General features: G+C 42.5%; 2 protein-coding genes across 4 annotated transcripts in view; one reads left to right on the forward strand and one right to left on the reverse strand.

Moving 5' to 3' along the window:
• Positions 1-252: 252 nt before the first annotated feature.
• Positions 253-23,319, forward strand: si:ch211-168k14.2 (phospholipase D1). 3 transcript variants are annotated; one of them, XM_017470280.3, is made up of 27 exons: positions 256-801; positions 3,478-3,646; positions 4,725-4,855; positions 5,060-5,205; positions 5,458-5,575; positions 5,666-5,731; positions 6,292-6,350; positions 6,452-6,544; positions 7,128-7,280; positions 7,371-7,520; positions 7,868-7,951; positions 8,703-8,784; positions 8,875-8,985; positions 10,011-10,220; positions 12,114-12,315; positions 13,575-13,706; positions 14,537-14,662; positions 15,147-15,265; positions 18,017-18,130; positions 18,233-18,343; positions 18,425-18,510; positions 18,625-18,738; positions 18,954-19,003; positions 20,189-20,323; positions 20,729-20,882; positions 21,445-21,562; positions 22,719-23,319. In XM_017470280.3, exons 2-27 carry the CDS (start codon positions 3,508-3,510, stop codon positions 22,941-22,943), a joined length of 3,228 nt encoding a protein of 1,075 aa, XP_017325769.1. In that variant the 5' UTR covers positions 256-801; positions 3,478-3,507; the 3' UTR covers positions 22,944-23,319. The 3 variants fall into 3 exon arrangements, with proteins under 3 accessions (XP_017325770.1, XP_017325769.1, XP_017325768.1); XM_017470279.3 differs by having other exon boundaries at positions 257-801; positions 3,474-3,646; XM_017470281.3 differs by lacking the exons at positions 21,445-21,562; positions 22,719-23,319 and having other exon boundaries at positions 253-801; positions 3,474-3,646; positions 18,954-18,999; positions 20,729-20,866.
• Positions 23,320-23,382: 63 nt separating this feature from the next.
• nalcn (sodium leak channel, non-selective) overlaps positions 23,383-27,099 on the reverse strand; it is a 93,474-nt gene continuing 89,757 nt past the window's right edge. Inside the window, exons 43-46 of the mRNA XM_017470273.3 lie at positions 26,789-26,939; positions 26,436-26,585; positions 26,233-26,347; positions 23,383-24,562 (exon numbers count right to left, since the gene is read on the reverse strand). Coding sequence (XP_017325762.1) covers positions 24,420-24,562; positions 26,233-26,347; positions 26,436-26,585; positions 26,789-26,939 — 559 coding nt within the window. The 3' untranslated portion in view covers positions 23,383-24,419. The remainder of the gene's footprint in view (positions 24,563-26,232; positions 26,348-26,435; positions 26,586-26,788; positions 26,940-27,099) is intronic.

Below are 27,099 nucleotides of genomic sequence, written 5' to 3' on the forward strand. Positions count from 1 at the left end.
GATTGTGAATAACATACGGGTTTATGAGATTCGCAAATCCTTGCATTCTGTTTTTATCTACATTTTACACAGCGTCCCAACTTTTTTGCAACTGGGGTTGTATAGCCAACAAGTATATATCAATTACATTTGTCTAACTGCAAGCCTGCAACTTTGTTTTTGTATCTAGTTATCATTATGAACAGTTTCTTCTTTGTCCATCCAGAGCATTGTGCTGTATAGTGTGATGTAAGTGATCACCCCATTCTCCTCACTCCTGAACAGACCACACAGGCTAGGACACATGTATATATAACGGCTGCGCTACACTGATGTGTCTGTCATGAGCATGCCGATCACTATGCCAACTCTCCCCCATCATCCAAACCGCTGACACATCAGTAACGCTGCATCAGCTCAGATTCCCTGTCTGCAACACAAATACCAGTCGAACCCGTCCCCAGCCAGTCCCCGGGACTGTATTCAGCTCCTGATCATGGATTCTAATCTGCCTGACATCACAGAGATTAGCATCAGCTCTCTGATTCCTGGTACAAACATTTCATCACAACACTTTACTCCATCAATAGGGGCTTTCAGTAGCCTGTGAAATGGTACCCTTGTTTTACTCCCAGCTTCAATGAAACATTGTAGGAGCTGTAAATAGAACCCTACATTTCTGGTTTAATTCAGGGGCGATACTTGCCTAGAGCCGATGCAGGACCAGTGTTACCTTACATGCCAGTGGAATGGCTTTAAGAAGGCTAGAAAGAAGGAAAGTCTGTCTATCTTCCAGCACTGAATTCGTATGATTCTGGAGAGGTAGGAGCTCTCTGTCTTTCTCATCATCCTGCCTTCCTGCTGTTCCAGACTCATGTCTTAGTCCATGTTATGATTTAGCAGTAACACTTTTGGCTGCTCAATTACTCTGAGCTAACGCTATGCGGAATAATATACGATCTCTTCATGCTTAATGATCTGTTTTTGTTCGGTCATGCACCGTGTAATTATCCCCCAATGTAATGTCTTGATCTGAATTCTGTATCAAATACATGATTGCAGCGATGTGCGTAATATTTAGTGCTAAATCAGTGCGTTCATTTTGCATGCGGTTAAAACGAGTTAAACGTGTGCAGCTTATTCATCTAAACGCTGCTCTTCTGCGTTTCCTGAACAGTTTATTTCATTACAGAATCCTTGCTGAGATCCCTTCTCGACATGTGCGTGCACGCATTGTACGTAGTGTCGTTATAGAAACAAAAATATGTCAAGAATATTTCATGTTATCGTCTGTTGTTGTATTTATCTGCCAAGAAGAAGGGTTTTGGCGCCTCAATTCCACGCCATAACATTGACTGAATAAGAAGTGAAACCTCCTCTGATGGACAGTATTGTGGTTTTTATCCCAGCGAGCGTAAGAATTATTATAAGAAATGTATCCCCCCCCCCCCAGCACACTCTGTCCCTCTTACATAGGTGTTACTACACGTATCACTGTTGACCTTCTCAGAAAGTTCAGGTCTTGTTAAGGACTTCACAAACTGCGATGGTATTTTATTCCATCACACTGCTGAGGGACAATAAAAATATCAAAAGGTTAACTAACTCAGACCCACTCTCGAGTAAATTAATGACTGTATGTCTGTGTCTATTCTGTGATATTGAGAGTGAAAAACGTAATTCCCCGGAGACTATACAGTTACGCGGAGGTAGAATACTTTTCTATCAATATTCTTTATTTATAGGTCTGTATATACAGCTACATGGCTGAGCTTTTACGCATTTATTAAATGTAATTGAGTTTTGACACTGGTATGTAATAATAATAATAACTAAATAAACCACTCAAAAGAAGAAATCTTTGTCCAGATGAACCAGATGTTATTATATTCTAGATAAAGAAGTTTTCTACCTGGGCATGTTTCCAGTACAGATGAATATGTCAGTTAACATCATGATAATTATTTTTGTTCCAGTGCCAAAGTGTCACAAAGTGTAAATACACGAACTGCGTTCGCAAAACGATATAATATGTCAGGGCAAAATCTGCCTCATCTGTACCTAATGAACTCATTTTCATGTTGCTTGGGGATCTTCAACTCAGCACATCTTAATTGTTTGTGCAATTTTTATCTGCTTAATGTGCTCTACAGGGGCGCCTAATTTTATGCCAAAGAAGGGTCTCTGTTCAGCAAACATTATGTGTTGCGTGCAATTTAGTTGCAGCTTGTGAATGTGTTAATAAGTGCGTGTGATTCTGCTCATTTGGCCAGCCAATTACGGCACGGAGAAGCACTTTACTAGGAACGTCCGCTGTGCTGGTGCCATTGCTAAACCATGGGGAATATTATTGGTATCATTGCTTTGCTTTGGGTTTTGCTGAGCCATCTTGGATGAATACTTTCCCGTACTGCCTGGATGTCTCTAGCTGATGAAGCTTGAAAGCTATTTTGGTGATGAGGGAAGTGGGTTTGGGTTTCTCGCTCCCTCCCTGCAGCACTGAGCGCCTCGACACAGCAATTAGGGAGATTCTGTATTTTAGTGGAGCAATGACAGGTGAAATGAAGCACAAAATCCTAAAATCTGAAAGCAGCCCTTGCTTCTCTTACTCACACACACTCACACACACACACACACACACACACACACACCAGATATACACATCTGTCCACATCATGAACAGTGTATTTCAGCTGTTCAAGTTCATTGTACAAAGAGGTTCATGGGTCACGTGAGATCTCCTCATGCCATATTTGTTGTGCCATATGAGCTCAGGCTTTCCTTGATTACATGTACCATTAAGTCATGCGAAATCAACGTCTATCACTCTGTATGGGATCGGAAAACATTCCATCCCCTCGTCCGGTGTTGACTGGTATGTCACTTTGCATTTGTACCACTAGCACGGTCACTGGTGTAGAGAGAGATGCCCTCTCATTAACAGCTCTCTCCCTGAGCGTAACAGAGAGCTGAACACTACAGCCGGCAGATATGAAATCCATACTTCATGCATTTTGCATGAGGGGGCAATGATCAGTGGCTGCAAGCCAAGTGGGGTTTTTTTGTGTGTGTGTGTGTGTGTGTGTGTGTGTGCACTGGGTATTTACTAAAGAAATGACTGAGAAATTGAGCTAATTGAGAAGAAGCTTTATTGTCACTGAATTTAAGGCCAAGGAATGAAACAAACAGCAACACTGGGATTTTATGCCTAAATGCCTAGAATTCACACTTCTACATTGGTATAAAAAAATACACCTCAACGTTATGTGTAATATAAATATAACCAGTGATTATGTCACGGTATAGGATGATGTAAAAATACACTGAATCTGAATTCATTACTTTAAAATATATATATAATATATATATGTCTGATTTTAGTTACACAACCTTGTTTCCTCTAAAACATGAAGGGATATATCTGTGACCATATTTAATACACGTTTACCGTGTGTGACGTTTGGTAAACCACGTATTCCTTTGATTGCTGATAGACAGACATCATCGGGAGTGTGAGTGAGTCGGGGAATGGCTGTGTGTCAGAAATCGTTCCGTCTGGAGCGTCTGGAGTCAGACACGAGTGGCTTCTCGGCCAGCCTGGATCACGACGACCTACAGGATAATTCAGAAGAGCTGGATGTGGACCGGTGTGATGCCAGTCTCCGGGGTCAGTATCCGTTCTCATCGTGGTCTCTGACTCCGCCGCACACGGCTAGATTTATTCTAATTCACTTTGAATAATTCATCGCAAACCAAGGCTTAGTGTTAATATGTAAACGTCATCCTTGACTGGGACTTTTGCCATATTAAAAAGCAAATAATACAAAAACATATGACATGATCATTTATAATCTGTCCGATGCGTAAATTCAAGGATTGAATAACATGCTTTATAAGTGTGATATTTCTGCATATTTATAACACATTATACGTCAGACATAATATCCTATAACGCCCGGTATAGGACAGAAAATTTACGACTTCTGACAGTTCAGAACGGAGAGTTAAGAGCATGGCGGAATAAAGTACCACGATATAACACAAGCTCTGGTATAATATTTTCACCAGCTAGATTGTGTTGTGTGAACGACAACATGACACGGTTTGTACCTTGTGCACTTAGGAGTAGATTATTACAATCATAACAAACGAAACATTTTACGACATCCTATTTATGAACATTATTTAGTGCATCGTTACCAGTCACCACCTATAGACAGGAGACAAGTTCAAGGATAAAACAACAGGAAGTGTCCTAGTCGTTGGTATCACTACGAACAGCTACAACGTGCCTTTGCAGAGATTCAACAAGTCTCTGTAACTGTACAGGAGGGATAAAACAACATTTTTACTCAAATGAGCCACTGGTTTTTTCCCTATATTTTGTCACCTGTCTGTACTCAGGTGCCAATACTATAGTCCTCCAGCTGGACTCATGAATTGCCACCCTGCTGGACCTCAGTTGTAGCCTCTCTCCCCTTCAACCCATTATTGTGCACTTCAAAGTTTACATAGTCGGTCTAATCACTTCCTACTACTACATGATTGGTAGTTTGCTATGTCGCCATCAGCAAGCTCAATATGACAGGTCCAACATCAGACCTGCATCCATGTGTGTGTGTGTGTGTGTGTGTGTGTGTCTGAGATTATAATCAGTTGCATTATTTAGGTTTTTAGCAAGAAATGCACAGTATACCACTTGATATAAAGCGATCTAATATATAATAACGCCTGGATCTTTTCAGAATCAAGAACGAACCCTTTTCAAGCGATATACTCGTTTCTTCCGTTTAAGTCTCTGGATTGCAAGGTGTTCCTTGATGACGTGCCAATCCTGGTGCAAGTGACTGAAGTGGATCGCGTTACGTATGCAAGGGTAGAGACCATTTTTGTATTTATTATCCTAACAATACAGACACACCCAGGGACATTTGGAAATATGATCCCATTTGAGCTTCTCTAAACAAGCGCTTTAGGAATTTCTTTCACGCTCGAACGGCTGAAAATGGTTTAAGTTTATATGAATATATTTCTGACCGGTTGTAAATGACATCGTGCTTATGAACTTCTTCTCCGGAAGGTTTTGAATCCCAATCTGTACACTATCGAGCTAAGGTACGGGAACTTCACTTGGAAAATCAAGAGACGTTTCAAGCATTTTCAAATGCTGCATCAGGAGCTGCTGAAGTTCAAGGCCTTATTGAGGATCCCACTGCCGAGTCGAATGTAAGCTATACGCACGTAAACGCACGTACAAACACACTAACCTTCAATGTCTCTTTAATGTCTCTGAGTGTTCTCAGCTTCACTGCATAGACAGTGCTGAGGGTTGTCAGAACATTGCAGCAAATTGGACCAGAGACACAACCAACAACCTGGTGATGGTTTTAATGTTAAACTATAGGCTTTCTCCTTCTCTCTCTCTCTCTCTCTCTCTCTCTCTCTCTCTCTCTCTCTCTCTCTCTCTCTCTCTCCAAGTCACTCGGTCAAAAGGAGGTCGTTCGAAGGTCACAGTAGGTCTCGGACAGGACACATGCCCACGCTGCCACGCAGACCTGATGCTCTGGTCAGAGAGGAACAGCTGATGAGCAGAAAAGTTAGAAGCATCATTTTACACATTATTCCAAATGCAAATCTTTTTAAAAAAGCAATTTTGGCTACTGTAACGGACTCTGTGCTCCATTAGATGCGGCTTGAAGACTATCTCAAGAATATTTTGAAAAAAACGCTCTACAGAAATCATCCTGCAACAGTAAGTATCGTAAAATATCCGAATATTCCACGTTTGTCTCCGTAACCATAACGACGTGCTTCGGGGCTGTGTTTTTAATCGTGAAAGCCGAGATTTCCCACTGAAAGAGAAGCAGTGACTGAACCGTTCACGAGCATGCCGCACTAAATAAACGCCGAGCAAGTCAAGATACCTTCAATAAAGTTGAACGTTATGTAATATTTCTCATTATGAGATTACTACATCACAAATATAAGACCATTAAAGCCCTGTTTCTAGGCATATCGACTCATTTAAAAATTCTCCTGCTCTAATGGCAGATCGTTTTGCTCCTTTACAGAAATAAATGCGTAAATTAATAAATTATTTGCCAGTAGAATATGAACATTTCGAGCTTGAAATGAGTGTAAATGTCGAGAAACGTGGCTTAATAATCTTCCATTTGTTCACTTGTGACATGCTAGTTGGATTTGCCTAAATTCGAGATCTTTTACTCGCGAAGACATTTTTTGAAGCACACATTTGCAATGAATTGTTTGAAACGTCTTAGCTTAAAGCTAACGGCCTACGTTTGCTTTCAGCTTGAATTCTTAGAAGTGAGTCAAATATCATTTATCAAGGAGCTCGGCCCGAAGGGAATGTAAGAACGAACTATTTATCAATCAAATAAGTTTTCTTCGTTTGTTTGTTTGTTTGTTTGTTTTTGTAACACAGAGTGATTTATATTCATTTTCTCCAAAGTGAAGGTATGATCCTGAAGAAATCTGGAGGAAACACATTCCCAGTCTGTTACTGGTGTGGGTCCAACAGCGTGTGCTATCGCTGGTCCAAAAGGTGACGCCTTGTCTATAATCCCATTTCACTCTCTCTATCCTTTCTTTAATAAATAAATATCATGCACCTACCGAAAAAGCGATACGTTCATCTTTTTCCACCATGTGATACTGCCCATGTTTGTTGTCGTTCCCAACCACTCCCTTTAACAGAGAAGAACCGATACCTCATTTTCTGTTCAAACAGCTCAGGCTGACAGGCTTACAGTTATCAGCGTGTGACCTGCAGGTTTTTATGGCTCTGTAGCATAATACAGCACTGGCTCTGAAATAAGTAGGACAGAATAACACTCGCTCACGGTGAACTATCTTCATGTGAGGAGAAACACTGTTTTTATTTCTGTTTTACAGGCAGCTAGTGTTACGCCTGCATAACTCACACCGCTCGTAAAAGCAAACAGCGAGGGTTTAGGTCCCAATTGAATTTTGCTTCTCGGGTTGCAGCGCTAGCTGGGCACCGGGGTCGTGGCATGTCTTTTGTTGCGGCCGTTCACTTATTTCTGCTTATTACAGCTGTTTTCTCCTTATCGAGGCTGAAGCAGCTCTCGCTCATGTCTCAGCTCTCATTGGGCTTCATGTTTCAGATGGCTGGTGGTGAAAGATTCCTTTGTTCTCTACATGAAGCCCAAAGATGGCCAAGTTGGGACAGTGATTCTCTACGATAAGGGGTTCCACATTCAAATAGGGAGCGAAGAGACTGGAGTCAGGCATGGGGTGACGATCGAAAATCTCTGTAGGCACGTTCTCGAGACTATTTACCTTCACAGAGTTAATCGTAATATGCGCTTAATGTTCAATCACCTCAAGATTTTCACTCTTTATTACAGGGCTCTCACCATTAAGTGTTCCACGTATAGGCAGGCTCGCTGGTGGGGGCACTCCATCGACGAATTTGTCCAAAGGTTTGGTCAGGACTTCTTGAGAGAAAATCGCCATGGCTCATTCGCCCCCGTCAGAGAAAACACAAAAGCACAATGGTGAGGAACAATCCGATGTCGAGCGCTAAACTCTATACACTATAACGCTCTGCAATCACGTTTAAAAAAAAAAAAAAAAGAAAGAAAGAAAAGAAAAAAAAACAGGAAAAGAAAAAAAGAAAGAAAAGAAAAAAAAAAATTTGCTTTCTTTCCATAAAACTTTCACATGATTTCAGACATCATGTTTTACAGACCAGTTCTCCCAGTCAGTTCGGTTATCAATATATTCTGTTCATCATGTTCCATTTAACATGTCTCTCTCATCTTGATTGGATTTCTTCATCAGAAACATCTGCGAGACGCCCCGGTACTGTTTTTAAACGAATCTTCCCATGCCTCTTTTGAAGGTTTGTCAATGCAGCTGGGTACTTTGATGCCATTGCTGATGCCCTAGAAGGTGCAAAGGAGGAAATCTTCATCACAGCCTGGTGGTACAGATTAGACTCAGCATCAATCTTTCCTCTTGTTCCTAGGTTTGATGATGCTGTGAGCACTTATTTCACACCCCTTGATGTAGTCGAAGAATTTGCAGGACTCACGCTTACACACAGTAGCATGTGTACTTGTTTCCTGAAATTAAATCACATTCCACCTGGGGATATTTGATATGAAAGTTTTTGACAGAGTGTGAATACCTCACTTCCTGGAAGGAAGTCAAAGATTATAAATCTTATAAAAGCTTTTTAAAAAAAAAAAAAAAAAAAAAAAAAAACTTTCGCTTTAAAACTTTATAACTGTGGACTTGATGAATATATTATTAATGTAATGCCAGGTAAATCAATGAAAATCACAGTAAATCAATGAAAAGTGTGCTTATAATATAAAAGTATGGGTACTACTGTGTGTCAAATTCTTACCCAATTTATAGCAGAAGTACGCTGGGGAAATCATAATGATTATAAATAATGATTTATATTTGAATATACTAAAGTATTCAAGAGTAAAAGTAAACACTTTAACTGATCAAAAATTAACAATCCAACCATGATTATTCATTTATTTATGTACTTATTTATTTATTTAGTTAGTTAGTTAGATAGTTTGTTTACTCTTTAATTGAACAAGGTAGTACTTGTACTAGTAAAACTGGCGTATTTAGTATTCCAGAGCCCATGTGAGTGAGCAGCAAATGTCAAAGTTACTGCAGTGGTACTGAACTGAGATGTTTCCTGATGTACCAAGGCTGAGTCCAGAGATCTTCCTCAAAAGACCTGTGGTAGACGGGAACACGTGGAGATTAGACCACGTCTTAAAGCGGAAAGCAGTGAGTCATTTCAGCATCTTACAAAGCTCTGAGCTGGAATAAAAAGCGAATGTGGTGGTGAGTGTGTGGTGTCTCCGATTGTCATGCCAGGAGCAAGGGGTAAAGATCTGCGTCTTGCTCTATAAAGAGGTGGAAGTGATCCTGGGCCTCAACAGTGAGTACACCAAGAAGACTCTGACGGGCCTTCACTCCAACATCATGGTGAGTCATACAGTATGTCTAGTGTTCCTAAAAGCTGCCCCCTCTCCTCCACTGACAGTGATACAGAGGGGAGCTGTCCGTCTGCATCAGCTTTACCCTCCCCCCAGCACTGCTATCCGACTCCTACAGCCACTCGTATCCCACTAAGAACAAAGCCTCTATCAAAACATATCATGCATAGTGCGGGAGCACCCAGCTTGCTTCTGGCCTCTGGTCGTAGGGAGGGGCAGCATACTTAGATCATGTTTGAGTTTTGCCTAACTTCACAGTGAAAAAAAAAAAAAAGATGGGAGATCACATGATTTTGAACCCTAGAGATCTCATCTGGGGATGGTCAGGTTGTTCTCTGTCGAACGTCCTGGTAAGAGCTGCAGGCGGCAAGTCTGCCTTGGTCACCTTCAATTCTGAAGAGCCTTCATGGCATCATGGCTGTGTGGCACGCATCACTGCAGCAGGCTAACCCCAAGCGGGGAAGAGATTGACACACCGTCATATTATCTTATTGGAGTGGTGCTTGAAATTGTGCAGAAGAATGGTGCTGGGAAGTGGCTGGGGTCCCACACCCCAAGGAGATGGGTAGCACCACAGCTGGGCGGAGGTATTCTAGGGCTCTGCTGGTATACAAGCACCTGCCAGGGGCAGTATCCTCTGGAGGCTCTGCAAAAACTGCAGGAGACGCAGCTGTACTTGTTCCTCACACTGGGTGCCTCCATCTTGTGAGCTCTGCTATTTTTGGCACTGAGCCAGCTGCAGTGAAGACAGGAGTTTGTTTTTCTTTCTAGCTATCTTTCAAATGTACACAAATCAGTTCAAATAGTTTGTTTAAAAAATAAAAAAAAAGTGAACGCCTTTTCGTTAAGACGAGGGATCGGCGTGAAGAAGCTGAAATTTCAACAAGAATTTGGTGTGCAAAATAATTTACCCGTTGCTGACAGCCATGCATTTTGAATGTTTATGGGAACCACAGACTTATTATATGGAGGGGAAAAAAAAAAAAACCCTTTCGTATCTGTGTTGAGTGACAGGTGATCCGGCACCCTGACCATGTACCCTCCACATCACTACTCTGGGCTCACCATGAGAAATCAGTGGTGATTGACCAGTCACTAGCCTTTCTGGGTGGCATCGATCTTGCCTATGGGAGATGGGATGACTCCCAACACAGACTAACCGATGTTGGTAGTGTCAGACGGAGTCCTCAGGCCAGCCCAGCAGTTTCCCCTGAGCTCACCCGGGTAAGTAATACAACCAAGGTTTGATCATCATCATTGTCATCATGCTCATTGTCATTGTTGACCACCATCAACATATACTTACAATAAAGTCCTTTGTATATATATATATATATATATATATATATATATATATATATATAGCGAGAGAGAGAGAGAGAGAGAGAGAGAAATGTATTATTATTAATAACAAGGATTTCAAACCAAACAAAACAGCGGGTGACCTGCTGTAGTACAACTCCATAAGGAAAATATTTGACTCACTCTTCAGGGATATACAGTAAATAGACTTCAGCGAGGCTCAGGAATAGAAAGTATCGCTGGCTGTTCAGACAGGCTTCTCCGCTGAACCGTAAGTGAATTGGACAGGAGTAAACTTGCTGTAAATGTGACCCGTGGAGAGCAATAGCCCACAGTGGCACTGCAATGTTTGTCAACATCAGGCTGCCCTCATCAGGGAAGGTGCCACGCTATTGCCAGCTGGGTGTTTCTGAGATCTGTCAAAGTGCTCGATGGGGGAATGAAACACGCACCTGACAGCTGCCGACTCAAGCTTCTTCTACTGATGGGCACCAGTGCACTGTCTCTCTGTGTATAGCAGACATTTCATGTTCTTTAGGTAACTTACTTGAGTTATAATACATACGAATATATATATATATATATATAAAAGAACATTTTAGCAAGTTCCCACAAGATCCAACAGGTATCGTATTTTACTTTGTAACAGAGCAGGATATCAACCTGAGAAGACCATCATGGACTGCGTTTTAAACGAATGCCAGCTTTGTTGTTGCACGGATTGATTTTGTGCTTAGGGTCTGCAGCTCTGGATCATCGCTTTTTTTTTTTTCTTTCCACTAGCAAACGTAAAATCGCAATTACAGAGCATCTGGGGCACAGTCGAAGGGCCTGCGGTTGCTAATCCCAGTGCTCTCATGCTGAGGAACATCGCCTGGCCTTACCGGGTACTTCCTTCCCCAGGAGAGTTGCATTAAACATAAAGGGTCTGCATGGATGAGTGACTCAACAAATTACTGGGGGCCACTGAATGGGCGAGAATGATTTCTCTTCTATGCCCCCTCTTGCAGGCTGCAGTCTACCTGCTCGCCATTGTGTCATTAAATATGGGCCGGGGCTTTTAAATAAACATGATTTCAGCCCTTCAAATCGAAGTGTTTATTGCATGTACTTAGGGGCTTCTATGCTCATGCATGAGTGACTGTATCTATCAACCCAAGTCTCCTCGACTGTAAAATCTTTGCTAATATACATGAAACTGTTACAGCTGTTGGTGTAACCTTTTCCAAACGTTTCCTAAGGAGCCTAGTGATATTTGCACTTAATAAAATTATACCCACCGGGAGGAGACTGCTGTGACATTTGCCATTTGCCAAGTCCAGGCCACTATGATCCTCCATGAGCCATTAACCCGCACACTTCACAGGACATTTTTCCCCCTGCGTTCAAAAGGCATTCGGTATATGGGGTCAGGGAGTGCTCGACTAACAAATTACCCTCAGCGATACTCTAATTTATGTCATAAAGTCTAGCCATTGATTCAGGACAGGTGGACCATTACTAGCGTCTACAGGCGGTTAAATACATCAGCTGCATTTAACGTCGTCCTAATGTCAGCGCTACGCAGCAGTACTAAATGAGAGCGAGCGTGTGCATCGACGGAGCTTTCTTTGCTGAAGGTATAGCAGTGATAAGTTACAGTGTATCTCCCTGTGGATGCTGTGGAGAGCAGGTGGCAGATATTACTGACGAGACACATTCTTATCGTTGATAAGGAAGTCAGTAAACACGTCTGAACACAGTATTTACGCAAGACGGTAAAAATGCTAGCTGACGTGATTTGTTGGCCCTTGCACGCGCTCTTTATACGTTCAGGAGTCTGTGGGCGTGTCGGAAGAGGATAAAGCGCTGAAGTTCAGTTCAGTGATGGAAGAAGAAGTGCTGGGTGGAGAGGCTGCTGGAGAAACGTGCTCGGTGGAGGAGCGTGCAGAAACCAGCTCCAACCTCACACTGCCTGTCAGTAGAAGCTACGTTGCAGCAGCAGAGGATAAGAGCAGCTCAGAAGGCACGGAGTTCAGTAAGAAGAACACACTTACACAAACCACATAAGTATACTCGTGACTACAGGGTGAACTTTCTGAGCACAGACAGGGCTGAAAGGGTTTAAATAAGCCATGAATACCATTCCAACCCGGACGTTATTAGACAACGGGTACACAAAATACCACAGCACTGTCGAATTCTCCATCCTGATTGGTCAGAAGCTTTTATATTTTTTAATGTGCTTGTTACCATTTCCAGTAGGGTTACCATATCTATAGTAATAACTTGCGGAGAGACTCGTATGGCAAGTCAGCGCATAAACGTGTACGAATAACGTGCGTAATTATTGATACGGTGACGTTTCCATTTCGGAAAGGAGTCTCCAGTGTAAGAGTCAGCAGTAAAGCAGTCATTTTAAGTTTTCCAACATATACAGTCTTCAAGATGGACAGCTTTGCTGTATCTCGGTCACGCAACAAGCTGCATCTATTTGTCTTTTATTTATTTAACTTCAAGAAAGAAGCCAGTGAGGGAGCGTTGTCTGTTTATAGCTGTTATAACGTAAGTGATGACGTGTTTTGCGGACGCTCCACGGTGTAGCTCGACGTGGATAAAAGTCTGAAATGTCATTCTTGATCCATCGAAAACGCTTGCGTTAGGAAACTGAGAAACTGTTGTGGTGTAAGAGGAATAAAACATTCCGACACCGGTGTCGTTACCGGGAAATAATCAACTTCAGGTTGGTCTCCGCTTCATCTCAGCACCTGGTCACTGATTACTTTCCTATAACAGCACACCGTGTTGTGTTTTATTCCTCATGGAAATACAAATAGGATCTATTAGATGCAGATATATACATCACATCTATAATTCTTTCTCAAAGGTGATCCTTGTGATCTTTAGTGCACCGGCAAAACATGAATGTCTCACTCTAAGACCATGCACTATGTAAAAGTTTACGTTTACGCTCCATGGGTGATAGGGGTTTCTCCTCTTATGCTCCTAAACTATGGAATTCACGTCCAGGTGATATCAGACACGCACAGACGTTAGGTATTTTAAAATCTTATCTTAAAACGTACTTTTTAGGTTAGATTTTACTTGACTTTTGATTTATTCAGTCTTGATATGTATGCTTTTTTTTATTATTTGTATCTATACATGATTGTGTTTTTTATGTCAAGTGCCTTGAGAAGCTACTTTTATATATAAAATAAATTCTGTATGAACACTTATTACTGTCTGTGTGTGTGTGTGTGTGTGTGTGTGTGTGTGTGTGTTTTCCGCTTACAGAGCACTGCAACAGTAGGAGCAGTGTGAGCTCTAGATCGCTGCTTGTCCCAGAGTGGTACAGTAAGAGCCTGTTTCTGCGCTCCACTGACTCCTACTCAATGGGCCTGCATCACTTCCATCTCCTGCCTCATGGTCAGCAACACACACACACACACACACACACACACACACACACACTACATAATTTAAATAGTACTATAGACATCCATTATGTCAAATTAACAGCTAAAATGTGTTGGTCCTAAGCAAACAGAGGCACTGATGAATGATTTTCCATTTAAATATCTATACTTAAATGAGTTTTAAATGAGTTAAACGAGTTAAAAACACACACACACTCATACATTATAGGGGCGGCTGTGGCTCAGGTGGTAGAGTCGAGTTGGCGGTTCGATTCCACGTACCGAAGTGTCCTTGGGCGAGACACTGAACCCCGAGTTGCTCCCGATGGCAAGTTATCGTCTTGCGTATCAGCTTCGCTACCACTGGTGTGTGAGTGTGTGAGTGAATGGATGAATGTTAATGGTCTGCACTTATATAGCGCTTTTTTAACCTCAGCGCTTCCAAAGTGCTTTACACTGGTTCTCATTCACCCTCGTTTACAATGTAAAACCAGTGTAAAGCGCCTTATAGAACCGCTAAGGTTAAAAAAACAAACAAAAAAGCACTACTTAAGTGCAGATCATTTACCATTACCATTTACAGCACGGTGAATTTTTTTTTTCCCATATCCCAACTTGGGTCAGCCATGATACAGCGCCCCCTGGAGCAGAGAGGGTTAAGGGCCTTGCTCAAGGGCTCAACAGTGGCAGCTTGGCAGTGCTGGGGCTCGAACCTTCTGATCAGTACCTCAGAGGCTTAACCGTTGAACCACCACTGCCCAAATGTAAAGAGACAGCCACCTGAATGATGTCTTGCTTGACGTTTCTATTTCTGGAACGTTTCTGACTTTGTTATTACAGACACCAGCTCCCTCAGAAGTCACATAAGCAGCACAGAGCTTTGTGGAGAGACTCGCTTCTGGCATGGCAAAGACTACTGCAACTTCATCCTCAAAGACTGGGTCAAACTCAACAAGCCGTTCGATGGTAATGAAAAACCTCCGAGAGCTCAAATATAAATGTTCTATTTTTCTATCCAAGGTGCCTCTAAGTCCAGTAGAAAAGGATATGATTCATATTGCTTACTTCATTATAACCCGACCGCACGTAGTCATACGAAAGAAACGGGATGTCTTTTATATCAGAAAGAAAAGTAGAAGAAATGTTGAAAACGAGAGAGGAGTACGGTTCCAGACTATCCCGTTCCATATCCGATTGGGTTCACCGTTCAGTTTTCTCTCTCTCCACCTCTCTTACTACTCTGCCTATAACCCGGAAGAAATTTGAGCAGTCCTGGTATATAAATACACCGGAACATCCTGAGAAATGTCAGAGATAGAAATCGAGGCCTTGTTAGGTTGATCAGTGTCTCACACAGCCGAATAAATCAACGATCGAGTACACGCTCTACTCTGTATCAGCTTCCCTTTAAACAGGCTTCTGGTTTGCTGTGTGCCGTCATCTTGTCCAGATTTCATTGACAGGTATAAGACGCCGAGGATGCCATGGCATGACGTTGGAGTTGTGGTTCATGGGAAGGCTGCGAGGGACATCGCCAGGCATTTCATCCAGAGGTGGAACTTCACAAAGGTACAAGGAATACTAAAAACACAGGGAAATGACTATAGTGCATCAGGATAAATTAAAAAGTCTGAACGATTTGTTTGGCTCAGTGGTTGGCACGTTGCCAGAGTTTACGTGTTCTCTCCGTGCTTCGAAGGCTTCCTCCGGGTACTCCGGTTTCCTCCCCCGGTCCAAAAACATGCACGGTACCCTGGTTGTCATTTCCAAATCGTCCACAGTGTGTGAATGTGTGTGCCGCGAGTTCCCTGGGATAGGATAAGCGGTACAGGAAATGGATGGATGGATGGATGGATTTGTTTTGCTCGAAATGTTTATGGAAGGTCTGTGAAACATTGTCAAGAGGTCTGCCGTTTGTTTTTTGTTACAGTAGTGGAAACTCACTACTGTCAAAGTTCAAATCCAATTCATTATTGTAATAAATGATAAATAATAGCTCTTAATAACTCAATAATACAAAAAGAGCTAGACTTACGAATAATGTCGAATAATAATTAAGATAGATAAATAAATAAAAAACCCAAAACAAAACGGATATATGGAAAAGTCTGCAATAAACACTCAACAATAAGGTGACCGTTATATATATATATACACACTGAAGGGTCAGCAGATTTATTTTAGGGGTCCATGGCTGCAAAAAAATGTTTGAGAACCCCCCCCAACAACACATTTTCTATTAATTATTGAAAAAATAATTGTTGTATTATTGCGCGTAGTCAAATCTCTTCGTGTTAGCACTATAAACTAAAAAAAAATACACCGGAATTAAAGATCAAACACATGCATGAACCACAGCCACCCCCAACCTCTTGCAGTCGTTTTTGAAGTGATCTTTATTAGCTTGAGCTTAGCACCCCCTGCAGTTGTGCATTGTGTCTTGTTCTGAATGCCGTCAGCATTCAATGGCGAGCCCGCTCTCCCGGCTCCCTTTTAAAGCAATTAGAGGCCTTTTTACTCTGATTGTTCGGTAATTGAATTGGTTTGAGGCCTGTATGATTTCCTTTTGCAATGTGCCAGTCATATTTCAGGCTTGGCTACAGATCAGACACTCTCCTGGTGAATAATTAAAGTGGAAGGAGCCAGGTGTGTGCACAGCGCAGGAGGCCAAACAAAAGGCGGCTGAATGCTTCTGATGAGGTGTTTAGGGGAAATGAGAATTCTCCGCTCAAAGACAGTGCACTCTCATTTATTTCCTTTGGTGCCAGTTGACTGGTGCTGATTAGAGATCGACACTCGGCTATTTTCTGTATTCATCACGCCACAAAGAAAGAACGTCAACGTGAGAACAATTCAATCGGTAATGAGAGTATGCGATATATATTAGCACATTTCAGTGCATGGGATTTATTTATTATTTTTTTTTTGATTTTTCTTTTTTTCTATTACTTTTGTTCAGGGGCAGGGTTTTCCATTAGGTGTTATAAACACCTCTATTATCTGCACACCGGAGAGAACTTGAATCGTCACAAATGATAAGAACATACCTGCTCCTTCCTACCAGAACCATGAGATGCTTCGTATCATCATATCCCTGTCAGAGATAAAAATGGAAACTGAGCCATTCTGATAGACGTTACACACATACATAACGGTACCCAAAACCATCGCGCTCCTCTCGCCGTCCTGAACATTAGCTCTTCACACATCAAAACACAGACAATGCCAAGTCAGACTCTCTCTCTCTCACACTCACACACACACACACACACACGAGCTATTTTTGGGGCTGATGATTTGGGTGCTGCGATCCTCCGTCAAGGTCAGAGCAGTTTGGGCTGCCGCTCGGACGGCTGCCAACATCCTGCAAGTCCAGTTAAGATCAGTCCTCCCTTCAGGATTCAATAGGTTTTAATCAACACATTTTGCCAGTTGTTAATTGCCTGCGACGCCTGCTGCTAAAATAAATTCAATACTTTTATTTTATTAGTAACCATCTGTTTAAAAACACCAGGTCCAGATTATTGTTTAGCCTGCGGTCAATGTTGACATGCAGTACAGCTTGCTAATTTGCACGCCGAGCACTTCCTCCAAGAGGGGTGAAAGCGTTTAAGTGTGAAATGTAGGGAGAGGGGTAAATAAATAAATAAATAAATAAATAAATAAACAAACAAACACATTACAGAGACCCAACCTTGACCAGATAATTAAATCGTAGGAACACGTACGTTTTTGGTATCAAAGTCCAGATCTGACTCGAGGAGTTTCTTTCGACAGAGATGAACCGAATATGATCCGAACCTGACACCACTTCGGTTAAGGTATAAGCATTTAAACACTCTTCAGCATACATCGATGCAAAGACTTCAAATAGAAAATCATAACAGCTCCTCGGGGTATTAAACATAATAAAGAGGACAATAACAGAGCGTGTAAGATGAAAAGAACGAAGAAAAGAAAAAAAACACGGCAGGTAAGATGGCTTTAGATGGGCCGTGGTGCGGATGAAAACAGTCTGAGTGTCGTCTGGTAAGGACAATAGTCATTAAAAATGCAGTTTGAAAATGTCTTTAGCCTCATGGCCTTGCATTTCTTGTAATCAAGCGCACTGTTAGGAACAAAGAGAGGGCACGGCAACTTTCTTTCAACCTGAAGTGAGTTCTCAGCCTCATGAGGTGCTCAGCCAGTGGGCTGGGGTCGATGGTCAGCACGGTGGGCTACGTGGACGTGCAGGAGTAATTAGCGCTCTTTAAAGGTGTGATTGGGGATTTGACAAGTGACATACTGTCTGATTTTAATCAGCTCTCCTTTATTTGCTAGCTGGTGAAGAAGCGGTCGGGGGCGACGTGTTATCCCTGCCTCGTACCCAAGTCTCTTTGCGAACCCAGCAAGCCACCCGAGCCGTGGGGTAAACACACGCAGGCCAATGTACAGGTGAGGAGTGGCACCATGAACAATGAACTTCTAGAATGCTGAACACTAGCGATGGCTTTGACATTCCATTCAAAGCGTGCGCTGGTTCGGTGTCCATGTCAGGTTTTGAGATCGGTGTGCCAGTGGTCCATAGGTACGAAGGTGCACGAGGAGTCCATTCATCTGGCCTACATCTCAGCCATACAGAACAGCAAGCACTTCATTTACATAGAGGTAGAATTCGGCTTTAAATCTGCAATCGTACGTTAATATCGCTTTAGGACTGCGATCAATACCGACTCGTCTGTGTCACAGAATCAGTTCTTCATAAGCTGTTCTGACAAGACCATCCGTAACAGCATCGGAGACGCGCTGACTGAGAGAATCCTCCGAGCATACAGGTGTGGACGTATGTTCCCGTCTCTATCTCACACACACACCGACAGGCCGTGAGACACTTATCAGACAGGATCGAGATGCTTGCCCGTGCCTCTGATCATGTCTCAGTCCTGCAGAGAGAAGAAAAAGTTCCGGGTGTACGTGGTGATGCCTTTGCTGCCCGGCTTTGAAGGCGACATCTCCTCTGGAGGGGGACAAGCCATTAAGGCAATCATGCACTTTAATTACAGGTAATCACTGACACATGCTTCATCTGTAATCACCAAATTGCTTCAATTAAATGCTTAAGAGGCAGACCGGACAATTATGCACGAGTAATGCCGAAACAACAGGTCTCATTCGACACAGAAGTCATTACAGGGCAAAGATGGAGGGGGGTGGACGTGGGATGGGCTCATGGAGATATATATTGGTGACAGGCATGGTGCTGTCTGTGTACCTGCAGGACCACGTGCAGAGGAGAGCACTCCATTATCGACAGACTCAAATGTGTGAGTAAGTAGAGCTCCTTCAGGTGTTTACTCCTCTCTTTTTAGATTGTTTGGATTCAAGACAGCTGCTATAGTCATGGACCACCTGAAAACTTCATATCGAAGCTGTATTATAACTACAGTATTACAGTATGATATTGCAGTAACTGGTTAACCATTAAGACACACATTGTAGGCTGACAGGCATCTCTAAATGAATGGGTATGTGAGTGTATGGTGGTGTCCCCTTCCTTGTCCCCTGAGTCCCCCGAGATATGTTGCGTATTTAAAGGGGTGCTCGAAAGTTTGTGACTTTTCTCTCATTCGATTTTCACACTACGTCCTAAAAGATGATAAAGAGAACCCAATGAGACAAATGAGACCAAAATATTACACTTGTAAATTGTTATTATTTTGTCTTCTGGGAGACGTTTTAACCATCTTATTTAACGTCTGAAGGGCGGTACTAAACGAACCACATAATATACAATTTACAACCATCATCCTGTTCAAAAGTTTACACACCCCCCGGGCTCTTAATGTATCGTGTCGCCTTCTCGAGCATCGGTGAGCGTTCGCGCCTTTTGTAACGGTCGTGTACGAGTCGCTCAGTCGTCCTCGGTGTGAGAAGACGGATCTCGACATCATACAGCCGCTGCTGGAAAGGAGTCAAATATGCAGAAGATGCTGGAAAAGTAAAGAATGTGCCGGACCTGGAGGATTTTTCCGACGAACAGTGGGCAGGACAAACAAGGGACTCGTGAAGAACTCTCACGAAACATAAACACATCATGTCGTGGATCATCCAGGTAACGACACACGGTATTAATAATCGAGGGTGTGTAAACTTTTGAACAGGGTCATTTTTTTTTATAAATTCAGCTATTATCTTGTCTTGTGGACGATATGTAAACAAAATAGCTTAGTCAGGATAGAACTAGATAAACAACACCATGGGATTTTTATCATCCGTCTTATTTTGTTAACAGTATTAAGATTTAGCAGATTCTGCAAGGGGTGCGCAAACTTTCGGGTGCACTACAGCTTCTATATTAACTACATTAACAGATATACAGTAATTGAATAATTCATAGTGTTGTGGATAACTCACGGCCGGTTTACTGAAGGTAAATGTTTAATACACGCTGTATGTAATGTGCATGCTTTTGTGTGTGTGTGTGTGTGTGTGTGTGTGTGTGTGTGTGTGCAGTGGCTGACGGCTGGATCAACTACATCTCTTTCTGTGGTTTACGCACTCATGCTGATCTGGATGGCCGTCTGGTTACTGAGCTCATCTATGTGCACAGCAAGCTCATGATCGTGGATGACCGCACTGTCATTATCGGTCAGTCATGCTGCTGACAAAATATACACGCAGCCCAACACACACACACTCACACACACACATATATGCACAGAAAAGAATACGACAATAAAGTACATATGTTAATACATGTATACATCTGCTATATATGGCATATTTGCCTAATTATCCTCCAGGGCTGCATCTGAGGTGGCCACTGCAAGCAGATCCCCTGCATAATCAGGTTAATCAGTATACTGTATATATGCAGAGCTTGGTTCTTGAGCACTGGGCAGAATTTGCAAGAAGACCACTAGATGGCAGCAGAGCCAAAGAGATGTCATTCATGTGTGCCTTGTAGCCACGGATGGTTAATAAAAGGCACCTCTTTCTCATCATTGAAATATTTTTAAAAAATCATTCTTGTGAGTGTGTGTTTTTGTGCAGGTTCTGCTAATATCAACGACAGGAGCATGCTGGGGAAGAGGGACAGTGAGATGGCTGTAGTGGTGGAGGACACAGAGATCCAGGACTCGCTCATGGATGGAGAAAACTACCAGGCTGGCAGGTTTGCCCTGTCTCTACGTACGGAGTGCTTCAGGTGGGCTAATCTCACTCCACAACTGCATTCAAACGTCTTTTTTTGTTCTTGACGATACAGTAGTTTACAGTTATTTCGATATTTAGACAAAGCGATATTCATTTGGAAATGTTTTCACGGACGTAACTGTTGGTCGGATGGGGCATTTCGGCGTAGAGGTGGGTACACTTGCCTCGCACCTCTGGGGTTTGGAGTTCTATTCCCGGCTCCGCCCTGTGTGTGTGGAGTTTGCGTGTTCTCCATGTGCTTCCTCCAGGTACTCTGGTTTCCTCCCCCAGTGCACAGACATGCATTGTAGGCTGATTGGCATTTCCAAATTATACATAATGGGTGCGTGAGTGTGTGCGCAATTGTGTCCTCAGATGAGTTGGCACCTCATCCAGGGTGTCCCCCATGTTGTCCCCTGGGATAGTCTCCAGGCTCCTTGTGACCCTGTGTAGGATAAGCGGTACAGACAATGGATGGATGGACTGTTGGTTGGGATGAGATACAATAATGAGCTTTATACTTGTAACGTTTGCTCCTTTGTTCGTGGATAAAAGAGCTTGTGTGTATGTGGTAGGGTTGTGCTTGGACTGCTGGGAGACTACAGCGTGGACATCAGTGATCCTATCAGTGACAGGTTCTACAAGGAGATCTGGATGGTGACTGCCACCAAAAACGCCAGTGTTTATGACAAGGTAAATAATAGTGCAGATGAAGTGGTGCAAGCACTCTCAACATGCTCCAAATAGTTAAACCCATTCATTCATTAATAGAACAGGCCCACGTTCATCAGTGATGTAAAATTAGTTCAATAATCAAGGCTCTCCTTGATCCAGCTGTTACTTGTACTCAAACGTCTGCTTAGCACTGCCATCTGTGCTTGCTCCAGTGCTTTAAGGATATGTGATCATCATCATCATCATCATCATCATCATCATCATGTATTATCTAACTGACCCACGTTTATAGTTTATAAGGGCAACATTTAGAGTCAGCTCATGTAGGTGCAATTCAGATGATTAACGTTACTGCAGTTTTCGTTTTAAAAGATGTTTTGGTGAGAACGAAATCGTAATACGTGAGTGTGACGTATTTATATTATGCTAATTAAGAAAACGAGCATGGCGAGAAAATCGCATCTTTCTCACAAAATCACTTTCATCGCAAATGTAATAAATCTATTAAAGTGCCAAAAAAAAAAAAAAAATACAATCAAGTCTCTTTATACGGGGCGGCTGTGGAGCCGGTGGTAGAGCGGGTTGTCCACTAGTCGTAGGGTTGGCGGTTCGATTCCCACGTGACTCCACGTGACTCCACGTGACTCCACGTGACTCCACGTGACTCCACGTGACTCCACGTGACTCCACATGACTCCACATGACTCCACATGCGGAAGTGTCCTTGGGCAAGACACTGAACCCCAATTTGCTCCCGATGGCAAGTTAGCACCTTGCATGGCAGCTCTGCTACCATTGCTGTGTGTGTGAGTGTGTGTGTGAATGGGTGAATGAAACACAGCGTAAAGCACTTTGGATAAAAGCGCTACATAATGATTCAAATGATTCATTATTTTGTACCATTTTTAAGTCTATAATATTAATAATATTGCCCTTGAATGTCAAACTGTAATACTGTGATCACAACTAATTCAGTCAGACAGTGGTTTTGGCCAAACCTGTTTTTAACCGAATAGCCTACAAGTCTTTAGTTACATCCGAGGAAATGCTGTGATATGCACAATTCCAGCATTACGTCCTCTCTACTGTATGCTCAACTCTGACTACGGCCCTAAACTAATACCACTGCGTGGTGGTGAATTCATTACAGATTGTGTGAATGTTGTGTCCGCAGGTATTCCGATGCTTACCCACGGACGCAGTGCTGAATTATAAGATCCTGAGGGAGTACGTGTCCCGCTCCTGCATGGCCACTGAAGACCCCATCCAAGCCTGCGCTGAGCTGAGGAAAGTCCGTGGCTTCCTGGTCCAGTTCCCGTTCCATTTCTTGTCTGAGGAAAACCTTTTCCCTTCCTTGAACTCTAAAGAAGGCATCATGCCCGTGGAGCTGTGGACCTAGCTCAGTGGCAAATCTATTCATTTATTCCTTCGTAGGAATGAAGGAAGGATTACTACGTGAAACACGAGGAACTCTTTGCTGACCTAACACGAGCTTAACCGTCGAGGGAAGGTGTGCACACGTGCACTCTATGTACTTCTGCTCGAACACAATATAGCACTTTAGACTACCTCTTTTAAGAAACACTTACGTCAGCCTTAAACATTATTTAGAAAAGAATTGCGTGTGTTTCAGTCGTTTCTTCCATTTCTTTTGTATTTAATAAGGTTTGAGCAAAGACGTAATCAACTAAAAAAAACAAAAAAAACGTTTAAATCAAAAGAACCCCATGTTACTGTAAACGATTCACCACGTTCTGACCATGAATAAAGAATCTTTAACCTCCGTCTCTCATCAGTTCTGAAATGACTGTCAATAAAAGTGACGCCGCTTCACATCATATTATAAACAAGCTTTATTATTATTCATCATTTAAAATCACAGTATATCTCTAAACTGACTTTTTTTTTTTTTTACAAAATAGATTTATGATATGCTTATTTTATATAGGAATTAAAATCACTTAATATTACTTTTCAGTAATGCTATTAGGACGACGATTTTGCACAGGTAACTCAGGTAACACACAGAGGTACATTCAGTCTTGTCCGTAGTACGAAGACTGTCGCTCGCTGTATCAGAGCTGTCACATGACAGATGTTTATAAATCCAGCGACTCGGGAGCAACCTTGGAGATTACGGAAAGAAGAAAGACACCGGCACAAAGACAGGCAGAGAAACTCTCTATGGCTTCCACGTCGGTTTAGGGTAGACATACGAGAACGCGTATCGGCACTACAACTCTATCGGCATAACCGTTGCATTTAGGTCTGAAATGACGATCCCGTTACGTTTCCTGAGGGCTCACACGTTCGCCTCTCTGTGTGACTACATTACTAACACTAAAGCTATCGGAGATCTTCCTCCGATAGCTGTGAGTTCTCGGATGCAGCCGAGCGAGAACGGCTTGCTTAAAAACGACCCATCAGATACTAAACCATGATGAGTATAAATCAATACACATTTCAATTCAGCGGTAACGCTGCTGAATTCATAATACATCAACGCGAAGGGCTCTTTTACGGACTCCTATTGAACCACAGACGGAAGCTTGCTTTCAAAACAGCCTCCGAACCGATAGTTTCAGGGGAGCCGATTGGAAAAAAATTAATAAATAAATAAACAAACAAATAAAATAAACAAATTTTGTATGGAATATAGATTTCTCTTCACATTTGCATACTTCAACAATGCATATATTAAACACGTTCGAATGCATATATCTGTAGCTATCTCTTCGTTTAATAGGCAAGAGCCTTTTATTGGATATTATTTCAATAAGGCAAGGAGCTGAAGTTGTGTAATGAGCAGAAAGAAGTCTTTCTGACAGCATATACTCGGGTGCTCGAGTGCGTGTACGTTTGAACTTATAGTCCCTCAGATATCAATGAGGTCATCGCCACTCTCATCGCTCTCCACGGTCAACTGTCGAGTCCACCACTTTTTAACCTCGGACCCCGAGGAGGCCTTGTCGTTTACCGGGTTCATCTTGCAGACCATGGACTTCTCGCTGGTGCGTCCTGACGGAGACAGCAAGCACATCGATTAGGAGGACTCACAGAGAAGCATATGAAACACAAACACACAACCTCCAGTGTAATCATACAGCCTGTTGTGTTTTTTTTTTTTTTTTCCCCGCCCTCTCCCTGTCAGCATCAAAGGAACACTCTAGAAGGTTTGACGTAATTATGAGGAACATCATTTCGACACGTTTCCCTACACTTAGAAAAGTACTCACGTCCGGTCCGTAAGTATTTGGACAGCGACGCAATTTTTCGAAGCAATCGAGATGCGATTGAAGTGTAGACTTTCAGCCAAGAGGTCTCATTCAAGGGGTTTAATAAAAATATTTCATTAACCATTGAGGAATCACAGGCATCCGTTTTCACAGGCTTAAAGGTAATTGGGCGATTGACTGTTTCATTCAATTCAATTCGATTCAGTTTTATTCGTGTAGCGCTTTTAACAACGGACGATGTCTCAAAGCGGCTTTACAGAAACATATAAACACGGGACGGAGATTTTAAGCGTGTGAATTTATCCCTATTGAGCGAGACGGTGGTGACGGTGGTGAGGAAAAACTCCCCGAGATGATACGAGGAAGAAACCTTGAGAGGAACCGGACTCAGAAGGGAACCCGTCCTCATCTGGGTCACGACGGATAGTGTGAGAGTCAAAGAAAGTTCATTATGGCCGTCGCAGCAACCGTGGTCAGGTGTGGCCTGTTTCTTGTTGTTTCATGACAAAATAAACAGATAAAAAGGTCTGGAGTTGATTCCAAGCGTTGAATTTGCATTTCGTTGCGAAATCTCAACATAAGGCCCAAAGAGGTGTCGATGCAAGTGAAGGAAGGAATGAATTCCGAAGCGTATAGAGCTATACTTTCTTCTCCGTTTCAGTCCAAAACTAATAGGACTAGTGCTTCACAGTGCAGACGGATAATGACCCAAAGCGTACTTCAAAAGCAACCCAAGGGCTTCTTACGGCAAAGAAATGAGACGTTCTTCAATGTCCAATGACCTCAACCCAACTTAGCATGCTTTTCACTTACTGAAGACAAAGCGTGTTAAGGGTACCGACTAACCGTACAGCCTTCATAACACGTTCACAAGCATTGCATAAATATTCTATAAAACAGTGCTGGAGAATCTATGAAAGGCTTATGTCAAAATGCATAAGATGAGATCAGAGGTTTTATGCAACTTTGTCTTTACAAGGAAGAGAGGACAACAGCCAGGCATTATCATTATGAGCTGACTGAGTGAGATATTGTCTTACTGTAGTTTTTTTAGCTTAATTTTACTAATAGCACATTCATGACACTTTGAAAAAGTTGCAAGAAACACATTTGTTTGAGAAAATGATTATGGAGCCCCATGCCAATTATAGCTTCTCAATTCTGAAGCCCACATGCTAACCAAATGAATGATTTATTGCCTTCAAATTACAGCGATCATCTGCCACAAATGCTTCAAAAATGCAGGCTCTTTATTAGTACCTAGAACGATCTCTTATGTCTGATGTTAGGGTAATGTTTGTGCAAGTGTCCTTTGATATCCCTTATGGTTTAAAGTACGCTTTACGCGGTAAGTTTTTGTTTTTGGTAAGCATCCATACAATACCAATGCTATAACTCATGTGAACACCAATGAGAGAAGTAAATGATGGATCCTTGGTGTGTGGTGCTAACCTGTGGGCAGTCTCCACTGACCCAGCTTCCTCTGGGGTCGATCTGCAGAGTCTTGCCTGTAGCTGCTGCGGTCTGACAGTGTGGGGCTCAGTAGAGTCTGAAAGCCGCTGTTTTGCTGGGGAATGGTACAATTATTTATTTACAGAGCAGCATGTGTGTGTGTGTGAGTGTGAGTGTGTGTGTGTGTGTGTGTGGTTGGGTACCTCCGGCTGTGCAGGGTTGTCCTGGTTGTTGGTGTTGGCTTCATCACTGGGGACGGTCGTTTCAATACTGGGTGGGTTGAGTAGGCGACGCAGGTCCTGCTTCTGACTCTCACGCAGACTCAGAATGATGCTGCATGACTGCTGCTGCTTCTGAGGGACGAGAATGAGAACAGTGTGATACACGGCATTAACATGAATTTCCATCGTCTAATGGACTTTCCATAACCTGGTTTATGAACGTCAACAGCCATCTGTCTCATTTGGGTTTGATGCTTTTTGTTTTTTGCTATGGATATTGACAACAGAGGTGTTTCACACGTACGCAGCCTCATATTTACATGTACGTGACTTACGGCTCGGATGCGTTTCAGACACTTCTTCAGCCACATGCGGATGGTCTGCTTGGCTACCTCCTCCTCAATAGTGTACTCCAGCTGCTCTCTCGCCAGCAATTCTTCCAGCTGCAGACTCTTTCTGATATCCACGGAGCGGTACGATAGCATGCTGACACACACACACACACACACACACACACAGTTTTGCAACACTAAGGTTAAATTCAAATCCTTACAGCAGTCAATATCATATTCTCAATATGCAGCTGTTCAGTTCTGTCATGTCTCCTCAAAGAACAAAAAATATGTTTTATGTTGATTAAAATGAA

Source organism: Ictalurus punctatus, chromosome 6 (assembly GCF_001660625.3).
Source record: "Ictalurus punctatus breed USDA103 chromosome 6, Coco_2.0, whole genome shotgun sequence".
NCBI classification, from domain to species: domain Eukaryota; kingdom Metazoa; phylum Chordata; class Actinopteri; order Siluriformes; family Ictaluridae; genus Ictalurus; species Ictalurus punctatus.